Source organism: Aplysia californica, unplaced genomic scaffold (genome assembly GCF_000002075.1).
Source record: "Aplysia californica isolate F4 #8 unplaced genomic scaffold, AplCal3.0 scaffold00018, whole genome shotgun sequence".
Lineage (NCBI taxonomy): Eukaryota > Metazoa > Mollusca > Gastropoda > Aplysiida > Aplysiidae > Aplysia > Aplysia californica.
Window position 1 is genome coordinate 1,331,826 of NW_004797288.1, and position 17,461 is coordinate 1,349,286.

Below are 17,461 nucleotides of genomic sequence, written 5' to 3' on the forward strand. Positions count from 1 at the left end.
CTCTCTCTCTCTCTCTCTCTTGGCTCTCTCCTCTCTCTCTCTTGGCTCTGTCTATCCTGGGTGTTTTTAGCCGTTATTTTGTCGATGTGCATTTTTGTACCCGAATAATATGTTGCGCTTATCCTTACTCAAATAATATGCTTCTCGATACGTAAAGTAAGTTTAGCCAAAGTGTCCTTTACATCAAAGTGAGCTAAAGTCGAAATCGAATTATATACCAATTCAGCCGTCGTTAACCTGATTAATATCATGCTGGACTGCCAAGTGAATGAAGTCGGTTTGAAATCGAAAAGGGCCTTTTTGAACTTGGGTTGTTTGGGGAGGACCTTCTAACGCTCTCAGCTTATTTCGCTGGGCCCAATAAGACGCTTTGTTAATACCCGTGTGATGTGAGATTTATCATGTAGAAAAAAATAAAAAAAATATATATATAATGAATATAGCGTCTTTATTACTTTGTCTCTCTTTTGCTTGTAGTTTAAACGTAACTACTTTGCGTATAACCTAAAAGATTATCTGTGGGTAGTTGGTGGGTGCTCTGGTGTGGTTTGCTTCTTCTTTCCTTTCAAACATCTATCGTCCTTATATCCCCTTCTTCTTTTTTTATGTTTGTTACTCTCTTGTAACACCTCTAATCTTCTGGCGTTCATATCACCTTATGCAGTTGCGAGCGCCGTAAAACGTATACTAAAACTAAAAGCAAAGAATTATCTTGGCGTTGTTCTTTCTCTCTACGACTACTAAAAGAAGAGATGGAAACGCCCCTGGGAGGTAGATGAATGGTGTTTGTATAATACGAAAGTCATAAATCACTGGCTCATGACTTAATAGGTCTGCACATCCAATGAAACGGCAATGATTTGCAGCACAAAGCTCGGCCTTGACCAAAACCTGTCAGAGTTAACCCGCTTTTAAGAGTAGGACAATGCAAGAACGACGTCAAGTTATGAGCCTTTCCCTAGAGTATACAATGGGCGCACTGGTAGGTTCTGCTTCTTTACTTTCCCTCTGTTGTTAATGTCTGTCTTGCTTGCTTTTTCCCAGCACTAAATGGCCATTGTTGTGTCGATTTGCTTATCTTTACTCAGACAAACAAACAAACGAGAGTATACAGACATTAGAACATGGTGCACTGGAATGTAGTCCGGGAAAGTGACTGAGTGATGGGAAGATGCGTAGAGTTCAGTCAGGAAAAGTGGGTGATTAGAGGGTGCTATAGAGTCCAGTCAGGAGAAATCCGTAGTTCAAGGGTGACGTAGAGTTCAATCAGGAAAAAGTGGATGGATAGAGGGTGTTTTAGAGTACAGTCTGGAAAAAGTGGGTGGTTAGAGGATATCGTAGAGTACAGTGAGGAAAAGTCCGTGGTTTGAGGGTGTGCCAGGGTGTAGGTGGAAGAACGATTACATTAAACCAAGTGGTCCAAATAAATTGTCCTTAGAGTAGAGTCTGGGGAGCGAGTAAGGTTGGTTCTTTGAGTGTTTGTCTGTCTGCCTGCCTGTCTGTCTGTCTGTCTGTCGTTATAGTGCGGAAGTGGTTCCTTTTACTCAAATAAACAAACAAACAAACAAAGAAGCCAACACATTGTTCCACCCAACAACAGGATAATTTATGAAGATGACGTTGAATCAACCAGCGGATAAACGCTGTAGTATTCAAATTGACTACTCAGTGTAATGCTTCGGCATACGTCCCGTTTCAAAATGGCGTATGGCGGAGACTTGTAGTTAAATAGTCGAAGTGGGTGGTTGGCGAGTGCTCTATTGTGGTTTGCTCCTTTTTTCCTATTCAATATCTATCGTCCTTATCTCCCCTCCTTTTATTTTGTGTTTGTTAGTCTATTGTAACACCTCTAATCTTTTGCACTTATATGACCTTATTGTGTTGCAAGTGCCGTAAAACACTTAATAAAACTAAAAGACGTGGCATTCTCGACCTTCGGTCGTTTTGTGGATTTGTTAAGGCTCTCAACCCATTTGGCTCGGTCCTATCGGAGACAGACATTAAATTCGGATGTCCCGCCTCTTAAATAACCAAATACTGTTGGTAGGGGCGTTAAACCAATACACATTACCTTCTTTTCTTTGTATGTTACTCTCAGATAACACTTTTGATATACAGCGATTATATATGACCTAATTGTGATGCAAATGCCGTGATAGTTTTATTAAAACTAAAACACTGGGTCAACTGCGCACGTTCCCAACTTATAAGTGCGGATGATTGGAGTGCGCCACTGGCAGGCCCTACTTCTTTACTTTCCCTCTGTTATTTCTGTCTGCCTGTCTGTCTGTCTGTCTGTCTGTCTGTCTGTCTGTCTGTCTGTCTGTCTGTCTGTCTTACTTTTTCTTAGCACTCAGTTAATGACCATTATTGGGTCGATATGCTTCTCTTTCCTCAAACTCAAACTCACGTGTGGGTGGCTGGCGGGTGTAAGTGCAGTAAAACGCTTACTCAAACTCAAACTCAAACTCACATGTTCTCTCGTTCCCTCCACAGAATGGCAAACGCCCGGGCGAAGGCGGAAGCCGCGGACCATGCAGCCGAGCGAGCACAGAAAGACAGCGACATCGCGAGGTTAAAAGCCAAGGAGTTTGCACCAGAATTCCACCAGCCAGGTACAATTGTTTGTTGTCTGTTTATTTTTGTTGTTTGTTGGTTTGTTTTGTTTGTTTTGTTGTGTTGTGTTATCTTGGGCTTTTGGGGGGGGTGTTTGTTTGTTTTGTTGTTGTTGTTGTTTTGTTTGCTTGGGGGGGTTCTTTTTTTTTGGGGGGGGGGGTGTTTCTCCACCCTGTATCTGCAAAGGGCGAGGGGGGTGGTGGAGTAATTCTACAGCCTTTTCTCAAACTGTTGCCGACAGCATGTTGAACAAATCCTGGAGCTCGAAAGTTAACACCAACCTGATTTTGACATTTGAAAGAGTTTTAGCTTTTGATTGAGAGTAAACCCTGGAAGTTTTGCAGAGATGCAAAAGGTCATCACATCGAGTTTTTAACTTGAGTCGTTCTCTCGTTGTGATCTTCTCATATTTTGTTGAAGACTCATGCTAGCTCCTATGGCAGACAAATTATTGAGTCTTGTCTTTGTTTTACCTCTGAGTTGATTGTATAGCTTTGTTGTGCTTGGGGTTTTTTTTCGGGAAAAGGGGGCATGATGTCAGTCTGTGGGACCCACTTGTCACAATACAATAGCAAAGAATGGCTTCAAAAGCTCAATGTCAGCTCGATCTAAAATGTTAATATAATTATAGTTAAATACATTCTCTTTTGTGCGTCCGTTTTTTTGCTGCGTGAGTGAAAGATCAGAAAGGGGGGTGAGGGTGAGGGTGGGGCCATTGAGGCTCTGGCATAGTCTTCTTCTTCCACTTCTTTTAGGTGTTCCCATTATCTTTGTTTTGTCTTTGCAAAATGTAATGGCATTTATGGCGTTGGTAGTTTGATGGTTAAGCAACCGGTCTTGAAACCGTGAGGCTGCGGGTTCTGAGGTAGAGGTGGGCAAAATCTGGATAATCTATAAGGATAACCGGATAGTTCTCAATGAAACATTATCCGAATTCAGACTCTTAACTCTCTTTCCTGACCCGTTTGCCGAAGTGGGTGCACCCATTTTTTGAAGTGATGCTAACCCGTTTGTCGAAGCGGTTCTAACCCTTTTGCCGAAGCGGTTCATGTCATATTATTTGCCGAAGAGGTGCACTAACATATTATCCGGATTTTGCTAAAGCGACTCATTGCCCAGCCCTATTCCGAGGTTCGAGGCTCAGCTCGGCGCGACGTTATGTCCTTGGGAAGATATTTTGCACAAATTTTCATCTACACACCCAAGTGTGAATGAGTATCCGGCCATAGCCAGAGAAATATCTTGTCCATATATGAGTCTTTTAGGGCCTGTAAAATGACAGCTTGTACTGTTTGCTTCCTGGGGAGTTGAGATTGTTTCAGAATGCCATCAGGTCTCCTGGGGTAATGCTATTGATTGTAAAGCACATAGAGCTTGCTGTTGAGCAGGAATTTGTGTTCTACAATAAATGCTATCAATTATTAATGGTCACTCGCTAATAACTTCCGCTCTTTTATCCGATATAAAGAAAAAGAGAAAAAAAAACAACCAATTGTGCATACCTTTGGAATACTTTAACTCTGCCAGGTTTTTATTTTTATATTCTAAGCAATTTGTCTCTTTACGTTTTTTTAGGAGCCTCTCGGTGTTTATTATGCTTATTTCCGCTTTTGGGACTTTCTCTTTTCACGGTCCTTAACCAGTCTTGTCAGCTGTCTGTTGGAACGTCCAGTTCCCCTTTTCCTGTACATCCAAGATTTTAATGCATATTCTTTCCATTTCTCTATCGTGCTCTGACTGTATATCATATTGGTTCCAAATTAGTAACAATATATTTTGTGAATGTGCATGCATTTACCCGCTCCATTTTGATGTATCTATTACAGGCACCGATATCATCAAAAAGCAACTGGAAAATAACGAGATCGAGTACGACTTCAGTCACGTACAGGGTCTGGGTAACCACCAGCCACATCGCTCCAAGTCGCTGAACACACCCCATCAACAGTCCCACTTTGACGGGCAGGACCCCAGTGGGCTGTCTGCTTTGGCTGCTCTTCAGGCTGAAGGTGGCCCGCACGGAATGGCCAACGACTACAGCCACCATCAGCATCAGCAGCTCCTCAACATGATGCCGGGCGGGCTCGGCGGCCAAGGGGCGGAGCAAACCCAGGCTCTGAGCGTCAATCAGCACTCGCGAAGCCCCTCCCTCAAAGTGCGCCGCTACAGTTTTCTCGCTGGCTCGCGGAGAGGGCGTGGCTTCAGCGAAATTTTCAACTCTACCATTCTCAACGATCATTTCGATCAGTACACTGCAGCGGACAGTGGAATCGGTGGCGACGGTTTAGGTATGGTAAATTCTAATAGCAGTAGTCATAGTAATAACTCTCATAGTCAAAGCAACCATAACCCACGACTGCGCCAGCCGCCCGCCAACCCGTCTCCTGACTCGGGGGTCTCGGACAGCATGGACGACGACACCAGCAAAAACCGATCCCTACAGAGAAGGCGCACCATGCCATGTATCGTCGATGACGTGGATTCCACGAAAAAGTCTGAGCTTGCAGCCGCCAAACAACAGCTCGTCGAGAGAGAAACAGCACACAGCAGCGAAAACCTCACCAATAAAAACCCAGACACATTCATTATTGAGAATGGCATTCGGAAACGGATCAGAGCTGAAGTTCATTCTAATCCTAACAAAGAGTTAGGCCAGCTTCCAAAAGAATACAGAATCATGGATACGAACGCGCTGGCAGGTGGCGCTGCAGGGACCGACAAGAGAGGCAGTCTTCCTGACCTCAAGAACGTCACGACTGTGAAGCCAATGTCGAGGAGAGAAGCGTATCAGCTGAGCAACGCCAGGCGGGAGGAAATTCGGCGTCTGCAGGACCTGGCGGAGAGAAGAAGACAAGGGGACATGTCTGTTATACTCGGTGATGTTCGGGTAAGTTTGGAGCGCCTTTGGGCTGGTTGGGTGAATTTTTTCTCTTTGAAGACCTATTTGTGAGATACTTTTTTACATTTATGTTCTAGTGGCTTTTGATCTCAGTGGACATGGCTGTTATACTCTGGTGTTAAGATAAGTTTTGAGCTCACTATTAAGGGAATTTGAAGGTTTTTGTCTTCCGAAACCCATGTTTGAAGTACTATATATTACTTCACGGGGAGTAGGGAATGGAGAACTTCTTTTGGATGTGTAGTGTGATGTGGGACATGAGCTCTTCTTTGGATTAAGGCAGGTACCACTAGCACAGATTAGAAGAGGCTGAACTGCTATGCGGGTGAACCGGGTTCATATCTCTAATCTGGCTCTCTGGTACTTAGTTTGAGGACGCCAAATTGGATATTTTATGGCTCTCCAGAAGGCTAAGTCCTGTTAGGATCGATTTAAAATCAGGTCTCATCTCGTAAATGAACCTAAGGGGTTATTGATGAAAGTAGCTCTCTTGAGACATGTGGGGGTTTTTTTTATATTGTGAACGACGACAGGAATAAAGTTCAACAAGAACTTAGTCCAGATAATTGTTCCTCCTTGCAAGTACATTCTTGAGGGGGTCTAAATTATCTGTTTGCCTGAGCTCTGTGGGTGTTTTATGTTTTATAGAAGTGATGTCAACAAAGGCTGTTATTAATATTCTTTCTTTCGTTTTTCAGGAACAGGAGCCATAGCTTGTATTTGTGTATATTTTGTGTATATCTCGTGCATATCTGTTTGTCAGTGTACCCGTCTTGTCTGTCTTTGAGTGTAGGATGTGGTTAAGAACAGACTGTTCACAAAACCTAGTATATTAAGACATATATACTACAACTGGTTTGTATTTTCTTTCCCCCCTTTTTTTTGGGGGGGGGGGGGGGGAATTACTATATTTGGAACCTCGGTGTATATCGGATGTCCAAGTAATGGTATGTTTACTAATATGTTGTGAATTGTTGTTGAACTTCGTTGTCTTTTATGGTTTGTGGGTGATTGATGGGCGCTCTGATGTGGTTTCTCCATCTTTCTTAACAAATATCTATCGTCTTTTCTCTCCTTCTTCTTTTCTTTGTACATTACTCTCTCGTAGCACCTCTAATCTTGGGCACTTACATGGTCTATTCGTTGCAAGTGCCATACAACTGTCACTAAAACTATTTTTAAAAGTCCTTAATAGCAACAACAACAGCAACAACAACAACAGCGACTATGACGACTACGACATCAACGAGAACAACAACAATAAGGACAACAACAATAACACCGTGCATTCCATACAGTGTCTCTGGAACTGGCTTCTGGCCAACTGTAATTGTGACTGTAGATTGATATGCCCCCCTTCAAGACACTTTAGATCATTTAGAAAGCTAGTTTATTCGACCCTGCCTGTCAGGGCCAACCCAAGCTACACATTGTAACCCCCCCCCCCCCCCCCGCGGGGGGGGGGGGGGGCGATGCTGCTGACTGGAGTGTCTTTAGGCCGTTCCCTTATGCACAGTAGACTTGTAAATGGGCTGATTCGTCGATGTCATGCTCATAAGTGTGCCTGAACTGCAACAGGGAACTGCTGCTTTCTCTTTCCTAATCCTTACTGTCGTCATTTTTCCTCTAGTTTAGTAGTTGGTCACGCTCTTGTGACTGTTATTTCCGGGGTCCTTAATAGTTGAAGCAGACTTTGTGCTGTTGAAGCTAGAGAGGTGAGCAGAGTAAGTCTTGATTCCCTGTAAGGACTTTTCTGTTGACATCCGCCCCTTGGCGCTCATATGACCTTAAACAGTTGCGAATGCCGTAAAACATGTACTAAAACAATAAGAATGCGACAACATCGCAACAGGTAGAAGAAAATATTCAATTTAAAAAAAATTAAAATACTTCCCACAAGGGAATTGAACCTCATATTCTGTGTGCAGCAATGCGACATCCAGCTGATACCCTGCAGACACATCGTCGTCTCAGAACTATTTTGTCCAAAGTGCCTCTTTACTGAAGCACTCATTGGACAAAATAGTTCTTAGGCAACGACCTGATCTCAATATGAAATGCAACCAAGCCAGGCTTTCGAGCTTACTCAAACAAACAATCAAAGTGTGTTGGCCTATCTCTAAAAGATATTTACGCTTGAATGATGACAAATAGACAAACAAGATTTCAATGTCCTAAAAACGTTGTCTTTTCTTTCAGGACTGGTGTCAAGAACGGCAACTTCTTGTGCTGGTCATTGCACTCAACTTGAGTTTAGCCACAATGTTCTTCAATCTGCTGTCATGAGGTGGCAAAGGTTTTTTGGAGGACTTTGAACTGAGTCAACAACCCCTATTTCTTCCCTGCCACGCCCACTTGTCTTGGTACAGTATCTCTCTCTGGTAGGACCCGACATGTGACTGCCAATCAGATGCTGTGTCTGTCCCCGAGACAGTGGAATCCTCCGGAAGATGGCTTTGATTCAAAGACGAGCTCACTCTCACTGGGAAATGTGAGCTGGGAGACTGTCAAGTAAAAGCATTATTCTTTATGAACTAACCAGCTTGACAGCAAGAACATTTAAGAGTCACCTGACAAGAAAGTTTACCATTTTGTTTGTCAGTTTTAAGTTATGTGTTTGTTGATCTGTCATCCCTGTTACACTTTAGCTCATTTTTTTTTTCCAATAGCCCAGAGTTTTTGCACACTTCTTATGCTTTCTGCATGTATTTTTAAAGGACCCATCGCACCGTAAACAAACTTTTTATATGTTTTAGAGCTTGATCCCGTGATTCCGATGATGTAAGTCTCTGCCGTGCGGTGAACCGCATTTGAGATATTCAAGATTTTGACAATTAGAATGGATGCCACCCCAAAAAACAACCTTGTTCCAATCCATCACACTTGTGATATCTGGCTATGAGGGAAGAAAGTTTCAACTTGTGTATGATGCTACTTGTGTGCCGTAAAGCCCTGTTTGCAAATGCTTTCAGCTGAGTTGGTTTTTTCTAAGGGGGTGGGGACGTTGAAAAAAATTATGGAGAAAGCAATTTTGTATCAATTAAATGATATTTCCATTCTTTTTAGTCTGGCATTTGTCCTGACATTTTGTAATGTGTCTTTCTAAACAAGGCTGAGCATGACCTTAGAGCTGTTGAAAAAGGCGACTTTTTCTTTATAGGAACCATATAAATCCATTGCTTTTTCCATGGAAAATTATGAGCAAGAAAGAAGTTCCTCTATGTTCTATGGTTCTGATGAGAGGTGTTTTGTGCAAATTGTGTCCCACATCTTCCTGTACGGAAATCGGGGTGTAGAAAGAATGTGTCTGTAAATAGATTGTGTTATGAGTACAAATGTCAACCAGTCTCTCCTGAGTTATCCTTATCCAGTACAATTTTCTCCACAAGTTGGCCTGCACAGCACGCCAAAGATTTCACATGTGTATCCTCCTATTTTGTTTTATTTTACCTTTTTGTTCTTCTTTTTGGAGGTACTACTTTGACCATGGGCCAAGTACCTTTCTATGGAATGAAGTTACCTGGACTCTTCCCCTGTTGTTTATGATCACTGGTAGCATTTCATTTTTTAAAAACTTTGTCAGCTCAAGAGTAAGGCACTATCGCTCTCAGAAGGTGGAATCTTTGTGCATTTTCATCAATGCATTTTGTGGTTTTGATTGATTCCTATTTCGGTCTTCACCCATTTCTGTTTTGCTTTGTACAACATGCTATTCCTCATCAAACTTGTTGAAAAAAATAGTAGCAATGAAGCCGTATTCTAAGTGGCATATAAATTCACCTGAAGTCTGAGGAGGTGTCAAACTCACAGAGTTGAAAAGTGCGATACGCTTCCTTTTGTATCAGGTATGTTAAAGCATGCCTTATTTGTATTATTTTCTCATTTGCCAAGAAAAGTATTTGATTTCCCCAGTGGTTCGAAAATATTCAAGTTGTGATTCATGAAGTGCCTCATACGTTGAAATGCTGTAATAGCTTTCAAATAGATGTGTTTGATATGTTTTTTCTGGAGTTGTGTGCTTCAGAAATGCATTGTGTTTAGTAAATTTTAAGATAAATGTTTAATCAACAGCTGGGAGAAAAACCACAATTCTATCTTTTTGTAGGACCAAATTCAGCAAATATATATATTATTATTGTGAAAAGGGAAAATAAGCCAGAGCAATAAATTTTTTCACAAAAGTACTTTATGGTTTTATCTGAGAATTATCGGAAGAGCACAGTGTTCAACATTTCATCCTGATAGATTGCAGATTCTTTTCAAAAGGAACGGTGATCTATTTTTGAAACTTTATGGCAGAAATAGTTACTTTTTCACTCTCTGAATAACAATGGGGAGATTTTGAGACTGTGAAGTTGTAAGCATAGTATGATTTCTTTTATGTTAAGGTTTGTTTGATTTGAATATAGGCGATCACTATATTCACAATGCATTACAAAATCACTTCAGTTGTATGAAAGCATGAATTGCTGTTACATATTGTTAAAGTGTGAGATGTGATGACTTGATAAATGTTGATGAGCTTTTGCTCAAAGAATTGTACACTCGTCAAAAATGTGAAAATAGTTCACTCTATCCTTTTTACATATTTTTCTCCGAGAAAATGTTTTAGTCATTTTCATTAGTCTTTCCCGGGTGCACTATAGCATAGTCTTGACTCCTGACCACATGTGATTTCACCCGTGTGATTTTACATTGAACTTTGTATGGTTCAAATGGTACCGTTGCCAAAGAGCAAAAGCTCAACTAAGTGACACAGGTGATAATCGGTTCAGCTTTTTCCTAGTGTAACCTCACTGCTTTTGTAGATTAATGTTTTGCTTTTCACACCTTTTCATCGTGAGAGGAAACGGGAGATGTGGTATGATATTTTGATGTAGCCTACTAGCTTGAAAGATGTGTTATGAAATATTTTGAGTTTTGAGTTTTATGGGATGCAAAGCAATGGTTTATATAATATATAGATTCATTATGGTTACTCACTTATAAAAACTTTTATTTCATAAAATGTGTAACCCAACACAGACCCTAAAGCATTGGGAGCAGAAAAATGGTGTTACACAAAAATTCTCTCACAACTTTGACAAAAAAGTTAATAAATAAGAAAGCAATAGATTTAATGCTCTTAAGCTTTAGTCACCTGGTGTTTTGGCAAGTTTATTCTCGTTAATAGCTCATTTTGACAATGTGTGAGTCAAAGATTAAAAAATTACTTTTCCATGAACGCACGTGTTGAGCGTCCTCCTACAGCAGTTGATGAAGAAGGCACCCAAAGGCAGCCACCAGCTTGCACATGACCAGCACCAACTCATGCATTTGCTGTCGTCATCTCTGTAAAGTACCGTGTCCAGTTTGCTGGTCTGCTTTTCACCTAAACTGCAGATCATATATTGTTTATACCAGCTGTTATGATAATTCTTTCTTCTCATAATACTTAGGACAATGCCTGTGTGTGTGCTGCAGAGCGCACAATGTATACCATACTGGATCAAAATTAGGAAATTATATCTCTTGTACAGGTTTACAAATAAGGTTTCTCTATGTATAATTGTAGAATAGATAAGGACAACTGCACCTTATTGATATCCTTGGAATCTTTTCAGTCCTGAGAATGCTTAAAAACTGTATTTCAGTTATAGATATCAGTGTAATAAAATCTTACAGAATTTCTCACCATATAATTTTGTTGTCTGTGTCTTGCATTGACTGTTATCAACTGCATTTTTCATTAGCAGTTTGGTTTGATTTTTTCCCATTTCTCAATGATGTATGTTAAACTTATGTATTTTGTTTCCTTGCAAAATTGTGTTCCATCATGATTAATTGGCCAACAGGTCACAAAAGACCTATGTGGTGATAAGTGACTGTAATTATCATCTTGCAAATATTTGACACTTCAGAAGAATATGTTACTGATGTACATTATCTGCATTTATAGTATCTACATGGTACCATTTGTTTTGCCAACAACTCGGGCTAAAGAGTAACGTCAGAGGAACTGACTCTCTTCCTGTGTAAAGAGAAGACACTTGTCAGCTGTGTGATCTTTTCTTGTTTATGAATGCTGGAGATGGAGTATGATTCAACAGTTCAAATAGCTTTAGCCTTTTTGAAAAGGCATTTGACCCAGAAGAGACCAGACCATGTGACCCTATTAAACAATCAATGGGAAAAATACAGGACTCATCTTAATTAACTGATAAGAATGACTTAAGTCACAGAACACAACATGTTGTGTCTTCAGTTGCCACCATTTTCAGTTGTTTTTGGGTTTTTTTTAAAATAAAACAGCTTCATTTTTTATTTCAGGGTTTTTGAGTTTGCTATGATGTGATTATTTATGGCTTCAAAGTGTTCTGTGGAGAAGAAGAATTTATGTGTGGCTGAATGGTGAAAATTTTTGAATGATGCTAAGGAATGGGAATTGAAAGAGTTTTATGTTTCAGTGTTTCCACATTGTTATTAGTTTTGTCTTTATTGATCATTCATGGGTTTGTTTCCTTTTTTTTCATTTTATAATTCACCATACCTGCATAATTATGCTGCTTTAACTCAGAACTTTGACATTATGTGAACGAAATTATATTTTAAAGCAAAATTAGAACTTCAAATACAAAACTTCTGGGGAATAGAATTATCACTTGCACATGGTGAAAATATGTGCATATATATTCAGAATTGCCACTTACATACCCTCTCGCATACACATAAATGTATGAAGAGACCCATTTTTAAAAAAAATTATCTTTATTTCTATGTATGCATTAGTTCATGTTAATCCACCTGTCTTTTTATCTTTTGCCTGATCCTCTCTCTATGTTTCTCACTCCTTCTCTCTCAAGGTCATTGTGATTTTTCAACATTGTTCAGTGAAAGAAACAAACCATAGTAAAGCAGAGGAAAGTTGTTTGTAAAGAAAAAAAGGCAAGTGAATTTGGGCTAACTTATATTTATACCCATATCCACTTAAACTGTTCATAGATTCCATGATCTTAGTGCAAATAGTCGTTCTTTAAAATGATGATAAACGTAAGGAATATTCTAAATTGAACTTTTCCTGTTTTGACTCACCTCTGAAAGTTTTTCCTCTGTGCATTTGTAAATTGCCAGACTCATCAGGAACTCATCAGGAACTCATCAGGACTGGCAGATCACAAAGCACTATTGGTGTTCCCAGTGAAAATTTTTTGTAGAAAAAAATGTTTAATAGGACATAAAAAGTAACCAAATCTGACACTTACTCCTGTTTGTGAAATCAAGACCAATCAAGCGTGATGTTAAGTGAAATTGAAAGTATGTTTTTGTTCTTGAGCCTTGAGGTTTTGTGTGTTTTGTTTGGATTTTTTTTTTATGGTTTTCTTTTTCCTTTTATATGAATTCCATTCCCATTAGGAGTCTCACGTTACATTCTGCAGTGATGACATGAATCTTGAGCAGTCTGCTTGGTATGGAATAATCATGAATTTTGTAGAATGTATACAAGTATTGGCAAGTTGAAGGTGTAAATACATTTGCCCTTACATAGAACGACACTACTGAGGGGTGCATGTGGCCTATATGGAGTGGCATAGACTTAATAACCTTTTGTTTGATTCTTTACTTATTTTGTAAAAGTAAACTGTTGTGTTTGATAATATAATACATGGCCCCATTATGGTATGAATGTGTGGTTTACCAGTGCTGTAAAAGCCCTGACCACAAATGCCTAACATCATGTAGTAAGTGAACCTTTTCATCAACATTTATGTTACCAGCACCCACATTTACAAAACTTCGTTTTATGTCCCACAGTAACTATTTGCCCCCTTTCTTTTGCATGGTTTGAATAGTTGAGGCCTTCAGATATGGAGGTTAGCATTTTTGTGTTATTTCTTCCTCCTCAAATCTCCTCTCTCATCTCATCTTACCTTCCCTTCCTCCAAACTGGATTAGATTTTAAAGCTTCTCAAAAGCGTTTTAAAACACTGAAGTGTTGAAAAGACTTATACTTAGTTTCTGAATAGGAGATGAAATCTGTTTCTCAATCATGAATTGTAGGTTGAGCTATAAGTGTGATTTATCTATTTATTTATTTATAAACATACTGAATGGTCTTTCTGAGAAATTATAGTGCTGTCAAAAAGAGGCAGTACTTTCATGGGAGACTGAAATGTCAAAATGAGAAATGAACGTTGCAATGTGGTGATGTTTTGTGTATATAGCTTACCTTTAGTGTACATAGGTGCTCAATACCTTCCTTCCCTGATGCTCATGCATGCTTGATAGTTTTATACACTTTTATTGAAACTTCCTTCTTGCTGTCCCTTTCTCCTTGACCTTCCTTATTACTGAGTTGGGATGAATTCAAGATGTTTTCTGTTGTGTGTTTGTCCTGAAGAATAATATCGATCTAAGGTTTCTGTCTTTCTAAAACAAACAAAGAGTGCCCAACTTTTGAAAAAGAGGTAGTTGAGTTTTGTCAGCGAATTTCTTGCGTTGCATTTTTAATGTTTTAATTTACTTACAACAATGTTGTGAAGGGTTCTCAAATTTTGCAGAAATGTTAGGAGCCCATGTGAGATTATTATAAATTTGGAAGTTATGCAGATCAGCATAAAGTCCTCGTAAAGAAGCAAAGACAGAAAGGGTATGCACTTTCCAAATATAAAATTACAGAAACCCATGACTGTGTCTCAATTGTGCTGTTCTTGCTACCGTGTCACTTTTTTCTTTAGATTTTAGTTTTACTTTTGTGCATCGCAACCATTCAGCACTTCTGATTTCACATCATGTTATACTATATCTTGATCCAATGAATGCAATGTACTGCCAAGGCAACTAGACAATTATGCCAAGTTCTGAACATCAACAGTTTTCAGTAAACTCTTTTAAGTAAAAACAGTTAAAGGCACATACACTTTATGTGTGCGATTTTTATTCTTTTCAAATCCGAGTATTTGAAGTGGCAATTACAGATTTTCCAGTTAAGTGGGTCTAGATACATGTGTGATATTTATTTTTCATCCTTTCAAAATCGACTGGTATGTCTATGGTTTTTGTATTACTACACTCTGTTTCATAAATACATTAGGGGTTTTATGTGCAAACGTAGGGTAAGTTCTAGAACATTTATGACGGAAAAATCATGAGAAATTCAAATTCTTTAAACTGCTTGTAGATTGTCATGTTCAAGATAACTTTTATTTTAGAAAACGAAAAGACACAAACAACACTGGTATGAATGTTTTCAGCTTGGTGTGAATTCTGACAAAAAGTTATGGCATGAAAGGCTACTATATAGAGGAAGTTTGGCTTACATTTATCAACATAAATTTATTTGTCAGTTCGACCAGTACAAAGTTTCTGTTAAATTTCCAGATTTCCCTAAACCCACCGCATCAGAAGATGTTGCCTGTAAGTTGAAATGACATACAGTAACACAGTGACCCATTTTGTATGCCATGGGTCCAAGTCTAAGAATTTTAGAGCCGCGCTAGTTTCAACAAACAGCTCGCAATAATATGAAATTGTTTTGGTCAAAGTGTCTGCACCATGAAACGAGCAGCTGCTTGGATTGAGAAAAATGTATAAAGCTTGCTCACATTATAAAGTTTTAGGCAAAGTCCATGTTTGGCTCATTCTATTAGGGTTTGGGGATTTGTTTTTCTGGATACCATGTTGAATACTTCTACCCTCCCCTCATGAATCATTTTTTATGAACGGAAAATGCGATTATGTGATCAAAAAGCTTATTTCCTTAGAACATACACAAAAATGGTTCATATGCCGCAAGCCATGTATTTTATTACACCATGCAGGCAAAGTTTGGATGAATGTATGATAAAATTATGTGGCTTAGGTATTTTTGTTACCCATATGGGTAAACATCAAGTACCGTTTTCAGACTTCACTGCGTATTTTGTTTAACTACGTAACTGATGCCACAAGTGTTTGGATTCCCTATAATGTATATATATATATTTATATATACCCGTATAATAAGCTTACTTCCAAAGTATGCCTGTTGTTAGTTTGGTTTCCTTTTTTTTTGTGTTTCCCCCCCCCTTCCCTCCTCTTCCTTTCTTAATTGTTTTCATGTCTGCCTGAGTTCACTTTCTAGTAAAGAGTGCCAAGCAGCCAGCAGTACTGATGACACGACTACTGGTAAATAATTTAATAAATTTGCCCTTTTACCTTACAGAATTGTCCGGCTTCTTCTTTCAGCATGGATCAGAAGAGTACCGTACAATGAAATACTTCTTTTGACAAACACCCTATGCAGAATTTTGGTGTTCAGTCAAAGAGAGGTTCAAATTTTTTTTCTTCCTCAAACTTTATCCTGAGCCTGGTACGAAGAGGTCTGCCTTTGTTTTTACAATAAGAAGCACATTGATGCTACGAATGCCAATTGGTACTGGAAAAAAGTAAGACAGATAGTAACAGCAGAGGGGAAGAAAAGTAGGACTCAACAGTGACACCCTTCAACCACCCATTGCCTTTGAAATGACTAAAACTATCCACACAGGTAAAAGCAGCAGAGCGTTGATGTTGACATCATCGTAATTTAACAACAGCCCATCTGACACAAAATATATCGTTCTTCAAAAAAAGACCACTCAGTCCCCTGTCAGGACAATGCAGTGAAAGTGGAAGGGAATATTCTGAGGTAAAAAAAAAAATAGAAATGCAGTAACATTTTGAAAGTCCAACTTGCATGTGGTAGATCAAGTTCAGAACTTTCTGTGTCACAATCACCAACAAAAAGGTCATTTACCGTTTGTGAAGGGTGCTGGCAAAATGAGTTACTTCTCGGATTCGAGCCCTATGGAACTCGCTACATCACGCTTATAGGTGAAATTTTCACAATATATAAGTATGAAATAATATAAGTATAACATACTTAAAGAATATGCCATCAATGGAAAATCTACAAATTTGACCCTAGTGTCGATTTTTTTGCCAATATCCCCATTAATTGTGGATTGTGAGAAGTAACTCATTTTGTCAGCACGTCTCACATTTGAGCCCTGATCTCCTGCGTATTGTAGAACCCTGCACCGGAGCCCCCCTGGCCAAGGCAAGTGTCATAAGTTCTTAATAGGGTAAGAATAAAAGTAAAAGTAGCGCACACTCAAAAAGTATGCACATGTAAATCATTATTTACATCAAATTGCATACCTGACCTTTTCTCTGAATCAAGTATGAAAAAGTTCTGCTGTCAGTTGGAGTTAAATAAAATGAAATGGTCCAGCAGCTTGAAAATTATGTGATAAGAAGTAAAAGTGGACAACGAATTCATTAGTATGAAACAATACAAAAGCTAATACATGTACAAGTACAAGGGTTTAGCAGCCTGTTATAGAGTCCTACTCTTATAACAAACTTTTGTAATTGTAGTGTTTTACAACCGCCATAGACACAATTTAGATCATTTTTATTTAGAGGGCTACTTTCATCCTGCCCGTTGGGTCCAAGCCACACTGAGAGAAGTGAAACATCCATACAGAGAAACAGATACTCGCCATGCAACCTCCTCACTCAGGATTTGAAGTCATGTCTTCTGTGTGTAAAGACAAACGGCCCAACGGCTACAATACAGACATTGGTGACTGCAAAGTTGACAGCCAGGCAAAATGCTTAGCTTCAAAACCCAAATCAGGTCAAAATTTCGTTTTCCAAAACATTTCCCCCAAATCAAGTACCACCATGATGCTATGCTCTGAAAAAAATCCATCAGACATCCTACTTTCTTGTCGACTGAGATGAAAGCAAACCAGGAGTTCAAACTGAAGGAGACAACATGAATCTAAATGTGTCTTAGGCCCCTTTCATACACATTTACCAAATGCCGTCTGCTGTGGACAGCACTGCCATGCATTGAAATAACCACTAGTCTATGGGCACTTTCATATTTATCGACCACGGCATCTCGCCATGGCCGTCGTGGTACGGACGGTGCATACGCCT

The 17,461-nt window shown here is 39.3% G+C and overlaps 1 protein-coding gene across 3 annotated transcripts in view; it reads left to right on the forward strand.

The window, feature by feature from the left end:
• LOC101849815 (junctophilin-1) overlaps nucleotides 1–15,692 on the forward strand; it is a 178,991-nt gene extending 163,299 nt beyond the window's left edge. For all 3 annotated transcript variants that reach the window (XM_035971575.1, XM_035971574.1, XM_035971577.1), the window contains 3 exons: nucleotides 2,497–2,615; nucleotides 4,443–5,503; nucleotides 7,715–15,692. In XM_035971575.1, the coding sequence (XP_035827468.1) occupies nucleotides 2,497–2,615; nucleotides 4,443–5,503; nucleotides 7,715–7,801 (1,267 nt within the window). In that variant the 3' untranslated portion in view covers nucleotides 7,802–15,692. The remainder of the gene's footprint in view (nucleotides 1–2,496; nucleotides 2,616–4,442; nucleotides 5,504–7,714) is intronic.
• Nucleotides 15,693–17,461: the final 1,769 nt, after the last annotated feature.